The sequence below is a fragment of the Dipodomys ordii genome, unplaced genomic scaffold, assembly GCF_000151885.1.
Source record: "Dipodomys ordii isolate 6190 unplaced genomic scaffold, Dord_2.0 Scaffold110, whole genome shotgun sequence".
Classification (NCBI taxonomy): domain Eukaryota; kingdom Metazoa; phylum Chordata; class Mammalia; order Rodentia; family Heteromyidae; genus Dipodomys; species Dipodomys ordii.
The window spans coordinates 2,515,366-2,528,531 of NW_012267326.1; the positions used below are offsets into that span (position 1 = coordinate 2,515,366).

At 37.8% G+C, this 13,166-nt stretch overlaps 1 protein-coding gene across 2 annotated transcripts in view; it reads left to right on the plus strand.

Annotated features, from left to right (window-relative positions):
- Rbms3 (RNA binding motif, single stranded interacting protein 3) overlaps positions 1 to 13,166 on the plus strand; it is a 717,266-nt gene that overhangs the window by 309,290 nt on the left and 394,810 nt on the right. For both annotated transcript variants that reach the window (XM_013028502.1, XM_013028503.1), the window contains exon 4: positions 5,227 to 5,318. In XM_013028502.1, coding sequence (XP_012883956.1) covers positions 5,227 to 5,318 — 92 coding nt within the window. The remainder of the gene's footprint in view (positions 1 to 5,226; positions 5,319 to 13,166) is intronic.

Genomic DNA, 13,166 nt, shown 5'->3' on the forward strand with positions numbered 1-13,166 from the left:
AGGGGTTCTTGTTTGATTGTTTATCATTAAGGAATTAAAAGCAAATTGAGCCACTTTGTTCCTCAGTGAAAGCAGCCTCATATTTCATTTGGTTTCTTCTGATTGTCACGTAGCATCTGCTGCCACATAAAACTCAGGAATGCAAAGTTTATTTCAAGAACAAGACATTTTTACCTCTGAGCGTGCATGTTAACTACTGGAAGTGAATGTGAAAGTCATACAACTTAGTGCAATAGCTCAGCTTTGTAGCTTGTCTTTTATGTGAAGTTTTGATCTGGGAGCCTTGGCTTTCCTGTTGGCTAGAGACATCAAAACAGATGTTTGGTATTGAGGAGGCACTAGCCCCCTGCTGGCACCCTGACTCTTCAGAGCAACATTTGTCCTAATGTTCAGCCCTAAAGTCCCTGATTCAGAGAAAGCCCGGGCTGTTGTCTCACACCAAACTTTTTTAGTTTGGATTAGACTTTGGCCACATATATCAGCATCTCAGTTTTATAAGGTCTTAAGTCATGTGGAGGTTGGAAGGATGAAAGGAATCTGGAGAAGAAGTTGATGTGGTACCAAAGGCAGAGTATGCATTACAGCTGTTTTGGAGGCAAGCACTGCTAACCCAGAATGTAATCACATAGTATTTATATTTTTCTTTTATCACCAAAATATATTTGTATGGATAGACATAGTGGTGCATGCCTGTAATCTCAGCTAGGCAAGAGATGGAGAGAAAAATTATTATTATTATTATTGGAGGCCAGTTGATACATAAAGATAATGAGACCTCCATTTTGACCAATAATCTGTGTGACATTAACTGTCTGTTATTCTAATATATGAGAGATATGAAGTCCCAGGCCAGCTTGAGCAAATAGCTGATGACACTATATGAAAAATAACTATGCCAATAAAGGGTGGGAGGGAGACAAGAGGCATGCCTCAAGTGGTAGAATGCCTGCTTAGCAAACCCTAGCAAAAGTTGCAATAGACATTTCAATCATCCATCAATATGGTGGCTTGGAAATTAACTTGACATTTTAAAACTCACTTTTGACTTCTTTTAACACGTATTTATTAAGCAAGGGCTACATACCAGGTAAAGTCTCAGCAACAGGATATACAATGGTATAACACAAGGTAGTCTACAGTGTTCTTTATTTCTTTTTCCTGGTAACCGAGACTGAAGAGGGCACTTGTGTATCTGACCTTGATCCAGTAATTATTATTACTATTGCTAGAATCTTGAGCCTTACACATACTAGGTAAACACTACCATGAACCTACATCTCTACCCTAAACAAGTACTCCATAGATCCCTACACAGATGGTACATTAGAATGAGGTGCAGAATAACCACACATAATACATGCACATGGATACACACACAAACATATGCACAAGCACATATGCATACACATGCACATACACATCTTCTTCTGTCTCTAAATCACCTTCTCAGCCATGAAATTGCAAAGCAGCCAGCAAACCTTTTTCTCCTCTAGCATTTTGGAGCCACCTTTCCCATGACCTGAGCACACGGGGCTCCTCCACTGCCTCCTAGCTTACATTCTCTATTGCATTTGGTGCATTTGACCCCTCCTTCCTTCCCAAGACACATGTTTTCCTTGTACTGACAAAACAGTCCTCTTGAGATCCCTCTTTCCTTCCTGGTTCTCCTTGAGCTATCTTTGCAAACTCATTTTCTCTTGGAACACTTAAATGCTGACGTTGTTTAAATTCCAAAACTGGACTCTTTTTTAAAATACTGATTATAGACATTCTTGTCTGCTTTCATCTCTGCAAATTACATATTTTTACTATCACTTTCTAATTTCTATTCCCAATTCCATCTCCTGAGGACCAACGTAATGTATCCAACTCTTTATTTTATTTTATTTGTTTCCCTTCTCATCCCTTCCACTCTTCTCCACTACCCTCCTCCCCCTGCACCAAAGTTGTAAAGTTTGTTTTTCGACATAACATCTTGTACATCTCATTGTTGCAATGGGTCTGCCTGTATCCCTATTTAAGCAATTTGTTTTTATCCCTTCCCCTTCACAAAGTATACCAACATCAAATGCAGTGAAAACAAGGGTTATACCATGGGGGAAGGACATACAAAGCAACAAAGAAATCATATTATAAAACGTTAGAAACAATCTCAAGAAAAAAAACCATTTGAGTGCTTATCTTGGGGTTCATTTCACCTAATATCAACTTATCTGACCATTTCTGCTTGTCTCAGACATATACTATTTATTTTAAATAAGGGAAACCATGGGACCTATGTTTATTGCAGTATTATTTACCATAGCTAATATATGGAACCAGCCCAGATGTCCCTCAGTAGATGAATGGATCAAGAAAATGTGGTGTATATATACACAATGGAATTCTATGCCTCCATCAGAAAGAATAACATTGCCCCATTTGTTAGGAAATGGAAAGACTTGGAAAAAATTATATTAAGTGAAGTAAGCCAGACCTAAAGAAACATAGGTCCAATGTATCCAACTTTTCTTGGCATTTCTACTTAGAGATCTCATAGGCTTTTCTGAGCAACATATCTAATACCTGTATTTTCATTTTCCTTTCTTGCTACTGGACTAGTTTCTAGTCTCCCCAGTTCAGTAAATCAATATCACTTGTCCAGTGGCTTATTGCAAAAATCACATGCAATCCATTCAATCTAACTAAAGTCCTGTTTACAAAAATAGAATTCAGCTTCTCCATTTTGTGACATCCATTGCTTTGCTCTCCTTTGGATTGCTGCAAAAGCCCCCTGATTATCTCCTCATCACCTCCCCAGTTCCACTCTTGCTCTCCATTTCTGTCACAAAGATCTAGTCCTCATACACAGATCATTTTCCGCCTCAGCTTCCTTCACAACTTCTGCTAGTGCCATGATGCAACAGTTAGATTCTATCTGATATGCTCTGGTTTTCCCTCAAGTGGGATCTTCCATTTTGCAATCATGGAGTAAATGATCTGCTTATCTGCCACGAGGCAGTCTTCTCCAGCTCAATTGTAAATTGTATAAAGGTAGAAACTGGGGCTGTATTTTCCAACACTTCATACATTTTGTTTGGAATTGTGCTTGGCATACAAAGACCTGGGGTGCTGAATAAAAGAGTGAGCCTTTGTGTGAAAGACAGACATGGCCCAAAACATGAGGTGAAAATGTGTTCCTCACATCTTATTTCCAGAATCTCTGCTCCAGGCTCAGCCACTCCATGAACAAATGCGCAGAGGAAGGAGCTGGACCGAATCCTTTCATGCAGTTGTTTCTCATTGTGTCCTTGAGTCCTAGCTTCAAATTCTGAGGAATTTTCAAGGACTCAGTCATCTGCCTGGTGGATTTCACAGGCTGTCAGAAATAGCCCACCAAATAGAACTCTCTAATAGCTCATAGTATGGTGCACCTGAAAGGGCCTTAAGCTGTCAATTAAGTGATTTCTAGGGTTCAGCCCCCCTGTTTCTGCATAAGCATTATTCAGGAAGCCATTGCTACATGGCTTCTTTGTGTCACTACTTCTCAATATGTCAGCCACTCAGCACAGCACCTGGCACAGAGAGACAATGTTTCAGTCTTACTTTCTCCTTTCTTCCAAGAACTCTTCTTCCTGATTGTCCTACTTTTTTGTTGTATGCTTCCTGCCTTACTGTCTTTCTTTGTTGCTATTGTTTGTGTTGTTATGAAGGCTTGAACTTAGGGCCTAGCCATGGTCCTTTAGCCTTATACTCACAGCTCATACTCTGTCATTTGAGCCAGACTTCAACCTTGAGCTTTTTGGTGGCTAATTGAAGGTAAGAGTCTCATGCATTTTCCTGCCTGGGATAGCTTTGAACTGTAATCCTCAGATCTCAGCTGTGTAAATAGGATAAAAGCCACGAGCCGTAAGTGCCTGTCTCTTATTGGTTTGAGTGCATGATCATAATATGTTACCCATTTAGTCGAAAGTATGTCAAAAGGGAGGATTAGCCGTACTCACAGAACGTACTTCCTTTTGGATTAGAAACCAACTTCACAGCTTCTTTGCTCAGCGTCTTCAGAGCATTTATGGTCATTGCTGTGTAACAAGTTCATTTTATGATAACACGCTGGGAAGAAGAGGAAGACGATAGAACGAGAGGGGAAAAAATGAAAACATTAAAAGAAACAACTTAGTAATTGAACTCCTTTGCACTCTTCTGTAGTTATTATGGTGAGAGTAGGTCCTAGAACAGGCTAGTAGTCTGCTTGATGGCTCATCTGGAATCTTCTAAATGAGATCTGTGTGAAAATGCAGAGAGAAACCTAAGAGATTCATGGGGTAAGCTTCAGAAGAGCCTGGATAAGTTGCCTTCAGACTCTTCTCTATCATTTGTATTTTAAATATTTCTGGCATCTGTTATTGCTGCTAGCAAATCCTGGACTAGCATCAACTCGCATAAGAACACACAGAATTCCTATCTCATTGACTCAATATTATTATTTCTTTGGACTCATGATACATACACACTTCCAGGAGCATGGGGACAGAGCAATACAAGCAACTCCTTTACCCTCTCCAATAAGAGTCAAATAAACAAAGAAACAAAATGGGTTTTTGTTTTTTTTTATTTTTAATAGCTTCAGTATTTATCCATTTACTCACTCTTACTCATAGCTCATTAAAGACTTCCAATAGTCTATTTGTGATGTCATCCTCAGGAGAAACAAAGGAGAAATGGGTGTGGTAATCAAGTGGGGCTGAGTTCAAATCCTGGCATCCACAGTCTGTTCATTTCTGCAGTCCTCTTGCGTTAATTGGCATCACAGGAGTTAATGGTGATAACTGTAATTCAAGGTCTTCTCATGCTTTAATTTGTATCTGTTTTTAGAGATTTTCTTAAATTTACATATCAACTTAAAAAAAATAACTCTCCAGAATTTTGTTTCTTCAGGCTTCTGGGATATCCATCAAAACAAGAATAGGAGATTTAAACAATATATTGCCTTTCTCACCAAAGTAGTCTAAAGCAGGTAGCTGTTTTATGTGTCCAAAGCACTCTCCAGGAAATAAGTTACTACTTATCTGTTTGGATATATTATGCTGACTTCCAAAGCACTGAGAACAACTGATTTCAAAGCCTTGTGTTCAACTGGGTACCATTCATAAGAAATGAATGCAATCTGAGCATAAACCTGCCTTCATCAATATGATAGAGAGATGTATCCTGTGAGTACCAATGAAGTGTTTTGTGTTTTTGCAGGTTATGGATTTGTAGATTTTGACAGTCCTGCAGCAGCCCAGAAAGCTGTAGCCTCCCTCAAAGCAAATGGTGTGCAGGCTCAAATGGCCAAGGTAAGACTGCAGAGATGTGTGTGTGTGTGTGTGTGTGTGTGTGTGTTATTAAAAGTCTCTCTTTTGCTGTGGACTGACTCAAATGATGGCATTTGCAACAACTTGGTTTATAGAAACTGGTTAGGAAAATAAATTCCCATAGGCTTGGCTTGGAATAATTTGGCTGACTTATTTTATTATTTCTTGGTATGTATTTACTAATGTGCTCTTTCATTGGAGTATCATCATTGGTGATTAAAGACGCTTGTGAAGTGTTCTGTTTTGCCTGAGAAAGGAGATATGTGTGTATGCATGCCAGCTAAGGACTTTCACTGAGAAACAGTTGTGGAATATTACAATTACCAGCAATTTGTCTTTGATGAACATGTGTGCTATAAATGTGCTCATTCTCATTCTTTTGTTTGGGTGAGCTGATTGATGGATGATGTAGATGTCTGATCTGAACAAAGAAATGAGTTTGCTGAAAGGTATCCTGCCTAGATCACTGGAATTTCACATTAGCCTGTATGCCTTGAGTTTTCTGTGATAAGACTACTTCTCAATATTCAGGTATTATTATATGGAATAAGTTGTCTGGAACCTTCTGAAATTGTAACAAAACTTTCTCCCAGAGACAACACATAAAATAATCTACATCTATATCTTGATTGTAGCAGAGCTTCAAAGAATCTACACAGTTGATAAAATAACATAGTCTTTGTGGACACAGTGCACTGGTGTTGACGTCCTGGTTTTTTTGTGCTACTATTATTACTAAACTGGTTGTGATGTAATCTTTGAGGAAACAGTAAAGGTTACATGGGACATTTCTCTATTGTCTTTGCAACTTCCTATGGGTGTATATACATTTGTCTGCTCTATAGGCATTTATATTAAAGTCATAGTCATTTGGTATTTATTTACATGCAACCCAATATTGACAGAGTTCTTTCTAATTAAAAGGACTGGATTTAGTTTACCTCCAGGTTCTCCAAAGTTGAGGTATAATAGGTGACAGATTTGAAACCTTTGAGCAATGCATTCCGTTTGAGTCAAGTTCTGAGGTACAATGGCTGGGAATTCCTCTCATGGAGCTGATGAGATTGTGGAGAAGGAATGGAATTTTCAGGATGATTGCTAACATTGTCTGATAACATTTTCCAATTTTCAATCGCAGAATTCTAGAGGTGGGATATTTGGTTCCTAGTGATTGCAGCTGTTTTCTGGCAACTGGGTGCAGCCTCTTGAGTCACTTCCTTTTGTGGGCTCATTGTCCTTTATGACATTTTAATTGTTATCAAGGTGAGACCAATTAGAATTTGAGTTCTTTCAACTGTGTAATGATATTCTTCATCAGGCTTATGCATAGAAGCTTTGGATTTGGTCATGAGCAAAGATGGATGAAGTTAATATTTCTAATTAATTAGGAAATTACATTCATGTCTCAGTTTAAAGGTTACTTGGCAAAGAATCAATGAAGCAATTTTCTTTACCCAGAAAACAAAGGATAAAGTAGAATTCTTAGTTGTAGGCAAAGTGTACTTGGATTTGAATGGAAAACAAGAAAATGATTATACAAATGATTCAGAAGTTGCTTTTAGAAGATCTTTGACCTAGTGTATTAGTAAAAGCTGAATTTTGGAAGTTTCTACATTGTGCAGTTTAGAAATGATATCATTTGCATGAATTCTATTGTTTCAAGCATATATATGTATATGATACATTGTATATGCATATGCTTATGTATGTATATATACAGTAAGTTAAGTTGAGGAAACATGAAAAGAAAGTTGAGCTTATAACTACTTAAGAGCCATTGTGAATAGAATATTTTCCTTCTAACATTCCAGTACACAGGAATCACTCTTTCTTTCTTTCTCTCTCATTCACTGGGCTTTGAACTCAAGGCCTGGGTGCTATCCCTTAGATTTTCTAGGCTGAACTCTACCAGCAGAGCCATAGTTCCACTTCTCCACTTTTACCGATTAGCTGGAGATGAGTCTCTGAGATTTGTCCTCATGGGCTAGGTTCAAACTATGAGTTCAGATCTCAGCCTCCTGAGGAGCTAGGATTATAAGCATGAGCCGTCAGAGCCCAGCCAAAAGGACATTTTTTTTTTGTCTTTTCTTTTTTGGTACTGGGGATCGAACCCAGGATGTTGCACTTGCTAGGCAAGCACTTTGCCACTGAGTTACATCCCAGCCCCAAAAGGACATTATTTTAAAGAGCTTCAGAAATGTGTAAATATTTATCCTGGCCAGGATTCTGGTCCTTTATCCAAACTTAAGTACACAGTAAGGTGATTCTATCTTTCATACTGAAGGTCACATTATTGCCAAAGTTGTTCAGAGATTTTATATTATCATTTGTGTGATCTGAGAAGTAAAATCGTAACTCTTTTTCTCATAAAGTTTGAACCCAAAGCCTTTGGGAAGCACGTATCTGCCTACCAGAAAACGTCAATAATAAATGACTTGGTAATTTAACTACCCAGAAGCAAATATATAGCCTTCCTTTACGTAGCAATGGAACAAGCTTGACCACCTGCATTGGTGGGTTTCTCACTGAGCTATTGGATGTCCTTTGATCTGGTGATAGCTGTTATTTATTATCATATAAACCTGAAGTCTACAGGACGTATGAAACTTGTACTATATATTTTTGCTATTTAAGTATCCACTGGGCCATCTTCTGAATCCTCATTCTTATCAGCATCCTACTATGCATGCTGTGGTATCCAATTTTAAAGACTCCAGTATTTTAAAATAAAAAAAAACCCACAAATAATCAAGATTTCTGATACCAAGCTGGAGCTAACCTGAAACTCTCCATGTGAATTATTTATTCTTTAGCTAACATCTTCCAATGTGTGCATGTGAAAACTAACTGACATAACAATCAAAAGGAATTTCATCACAGATTATCCAGGAAGTGGCTTTCACCTGACAATATCCATTGTTGCTGGGCCCAAGTGTCTCACACAAGGGGTTCTGTGGCTCATATGGTAGACTTCCATTCTTGAGTAAAAAGCCAAGTGAGAACATGAGAACCTGAGTTCAAGCCCAGTACACACACACACACACACACACACACACACACACACACACATCATCATCATCATCATCAAAAGCCTTTAATGCAGAGTCACATTTTCATTTTTTATATGCTTGCTCACTAAGCGTCTTCTGGGAAGAATAATGCTTCTTTTGAAAATGCAGATTTAGGATATTTTCCTAAAGCATGCTGAATAAGAACATTGTTTTGGAAAAAAATAATCTTGGTTTTGAATCCTCCTTCTGGTAATACCTGGCTGTATGGCTTTGGCTATGTTATTTAACTAACTCTGAAATTCTCTAATAATGATTTAGGCTATAGGCTTATTGGAGGAAGTTTTCAAAATGCTAAAAACAAATGGCATAGTGCCCAGGTTATAGTAAGAATTTAGTAAATGATAATAACAACAAATATTATGCATTAAATTTGAATTTGTTTCTAGACCTTTTGTAAATCCACGTATATTTTAAATATTGTGTTATTACAAACTAAACTATTAAAAATATGTTAAAGCTTCATCTGAAAATGTTTTTATTGTTTAACTATTTGCCAGACACCATGTTGTGTATTAAAGAAATAATATTGATAAAATCTGATTCTTGTTCTGAATTCAAATTTTTTAATTATTATTGTGTGTGTGTGTGTGTGTGTGTGTGTGTGTGTGTGTGTGTGTGTGTGTGTATGTGCAGGTACCAGGGCTTGATTTTGGAGCCTGGGCTCCAAAATGTGTTTGCCAAAGCAAACACTTCTCCACTTGAGTCAGACATCCATTTCAGCTTTTTTTTGTGATTAATTGGAGATAAGAATCTTTGGACTTTCCTGCCCCAGCTGGCTTAGAACCACAATCCTTAGATCTCAACATCTTGAATAGCTAGAATTACAGTAATGAGCCACTGTCCTGCTGCTCCATAAATTCTGAATTTTTCACATTTACTCTATTTCCAATACAGCTATCATTCTTCATTGAGAATGTAAAGTATTGCTATTCTTAATAATGTCAAGGTTTATAAAAGAAAGTTATTGGTCCTGAAATATGTCAAAGAATCTAGGGAGAGAAAAGTGAGGAAAGCCTAGCTAACATTAACTTTCTTTAGGGGAGTTCATTGGCATCATCTTCTAAGAAGTCTCCTGAGAGACAGGAAAGAACAAACAAACACATTGGACATTTATGGCAAGACATTCATACATTTAGTTACACAATCATAATCCTCCTGACTATGTCATGAAGCGGACTCTTGGCCTCTCTTGTTGAGGGCACTCTTGGAGACTGACTTCTCATCTACTGTTAGAGTATCTAGAAGCTTGTTACATACTGAGCACCTGGCAAGTCTTGTGTATCTTTAACTAGCTTTCTCATCAGTTCCAGATTCAAGTAAACATCACATCGCTTCCTTCAGATGAAACACCTTTAGAGAAAGATTCAGCCCTTCTCATGCCCTTGAAATATGGTATCGTGTAGGACTGTTATTCCAGTTCCAGAGGAGGGCTAACATCCTCATGTAATATGTAAAATAATTCAGAGCTGAGGGACTACACAAGTTCTTCAAAATTTAAGCTGAAAGTCTTTTATAACTACTTAATGATAATTTAACATTAAAAAATAAAAATTAAAAACGTAAAAATCAACTTAGCTGATCACCTCCACTTCGAATATATGTGCCAGAGTATTTGAACACAGTGATGTTAAAATATCCTCTTTTTTCCCTGGGAGGGGATGGCTTGCACTTGTTATTATAGCTATTCAGGAGACTGGGATCTGGCTTGAAGCCAGCCTGGGAAGGAAAGTCCAAGAGATTTTTAACTCCAATGAACCACCAAAAAAGCCAGAAGTGGAGCTGTGGCTCAAGTGTTAAAAGATTAGCATTGAGTATAAAAGCTCTAAGGACAGTGCTCAAGCAAAGATTTCAAGCCCTAGGACAAGATGGGTTAAAACAAGAAAAGTTATCTTTTACCTTTTGCTCTTCAGCCATGGCAGATTACTCCTTGAGTGAAAAAGCCAAATAGCTTGAGGCCCTGAGTTCAAGCCACAGTACTAATACACACACACACACACACACACACACACACACACACACACACACATACACAGTGCTGAAGACATAAAACTGTATCAAATTTTCACAAAGATCATACTCTACTATAGAAACACATGAAACAAGGGATAAGATTGGGATTGAAGACAATTAAAAGTAGTGGAGGTACAACAGGGATGAATGTTCAGCAGTGGGATGGAAAGCCGATGTGATGATGTGACATTTGAATAAGTGTCAAAAAATTGATAGGAGAAAACTATTTTTAAGAGATAGTTATGGAGAATTCCTTTTGACACTTGGATAGATTGTTTGTTTGTTTCAGTGAGCTAACCGGTTTGGTTTTTATCTTCTTCATACCGTACTTTTGATACTGGAAATGTTAGAGTTGTGCACATCATTATAATCACTAACCTATGTGTGTGTGTGTGTGTGTGTGTGTGTGTGTGTGTGTGTGCAAATGCTGGAGCCTGTACTCAGGGCCTGGACACTGTCCCTTAACTTTATCTGCTCAATACTGACACCCTACCATTTGAGCCACAGCTCCATTTTCAGCTTTTTGCTGATTAACTGGAGGTGAGAGTCCCATAGAATTTCTGCCTGGGCTGTTCTTTGACTCTCCTTCCTGAGGCCTTAGTCTCCTGAATAGCTTGGATTATAAATGTGAGGCACTGATGCCTGCCTTTGGATCTGTATTTGTTCATTTTTTTTTCAGTGGGTGTATTCTGGTTCCAGTTCATCCTGTCAGTTCATTTTGGGAAAGATTCTCATACAAACCAAACTGTAATTGAGTTAGCAAACACTTTCAGTGTTTCTTTTTTTCTTTTTTAAAATATATTTTTATTGTAAAGATACTGTACATAGGGGTTACAGTTACATGGGCAAAGTAATGAGTCTAATTCCTATCGAACATTGTTACCCCCTCCTTTGTTTTTCCCCTACCATTCCCTCCCCACTTCCCCAACTCCTTCCTCCTCCCCCCTCCCCTGCACAAAGTTGTAAGGTTTGTTTCCAACATAGTGTCTTGTACATCTCATTGTTACAATGGGTCATCCTGTATCCTTATTTCAGCATTTTGTTATTTCCCTTCCCCTCCCCAAATTAGAAAAAAAAATGTATATACAAAATGCAGTAAACCACAAGCAGAAGAGGTCAAAATCCATGTACAAATAACCATATAACCTGATGCTAAGTGAAATGAACCCCAAGATAGGAATACAAGAGATTTTATCTTTCTTGTTCTTTTTAATGTACTACGTGATTTTTTTTTGTTTCTTTGTATGTTCTTCCCCTATGGTACAACCCCTATTATCACTGTATTTGATTATGTCATTATTTCTTAACTCACATTGTTCTATTCTAAAAAGTATACATGTATTAGATAAGCCATGCCATCACTGTGGAATGCACTTTAAATAACTGTGATTCCAGAGACAAGCAAGGTAGCATTGCTCTAGGATGGCTGATAAACTGTACTGAGCATTGCCCTATCCCACTTTCGAAGCTGTTGCCTGAAGGTTAATGCCATCAGCATTTTGGCCACAGGCATCTGCAATAGAAAACAATCTCTAGCCAGCAGGAACTAAGTACTATTTTCCTCACCATTAATATTTTTTAAATTCACAATAAAAGAAATGCCTAGCAGTTGGTGATTTACATGACCATAAAAAAATGGTGAATATTTTTCTTTCTTGGGTATGTCAACTTGGCTAGGTTATTATTTTTTTCTTGATCCTAATGAGGAATGCAACGATTCAAAATTCAATATTGAAATTGCCAGGGTTGATCTTCATCATATACATTAGTTATTTGAGATTTTTGAAGCAGAATCCTCTGAAGTTAAATATTTGTATTAGCTTTTACCAAATGATTTACATAATCTGCCTGTGGGTGCCACCCTACAAGGGTAAGGGCTCAACTGAATCCTCTTATGTGAAATGTGCAATGGTAGGGATGCTTGAATACTACGAGCTGCTTTCCTAGCACTGCAAACAAAAAAAAGGCGGGGGGAGAAGAAAACACTACAAAAATGCCCAGGAACCATATCTTAAGTTTTCTACCCTTCAATTGGGTGATTTTGTGCTATAGGATATGTGTGGAATATAAGTTAAGTTCTCTGAAACTTGGAAAGAAGTGTCAACACTTTCATCGTGCCTCTTAGAAGGAATGTGTCCACAGGCTTATCTCAGTCAATAACTCATTTCTGGATGTTCTATGGAGAAGCCTAATAACTAACTGTCTTTATTCATGGCTTTAATAATTTGTTCTTAAATTGAAAAGAATAGATCCTTTCTCTCGTTGCAGACTGAGAGGTCCTGATCAGAAGCATTGCTTTGTGTAGATTTGGATCCCATTGAAGCAGTCAAAAAATGGACCTCAAAATAAGAAAATTACCACTTGAATTGCTGAATCACTGGTGTATTGTGTTTAAAAAATGGAGTTAGTTAGGGGTGAAATGAGTCTTAATGCTGAATTCCAAATTTGAGATATCAATCCCATCACAGGAAGTGCTGGAGAATCATGGGTCTCCCTATGAAAGTATAAAGTCTGTCTTCTCAGGAGACCTACAAGGAAATGGTAAAGGTATTGTCTTATGGAAGATAGATTTCAAGAACAGATGAGGGAGCACTGACCTACCCTAGAAGAATTCTTGCTTTGTACCTCATGACCTGTCACCTCAGCTTATTTGGAGTTATAGGTAGGAGAATCATGGCAAGAACTATAAAGACAGAATATAGGAATGCATTTTTAAAATGTTTCTCTAGCAATGTTCTTTCTCATGTGT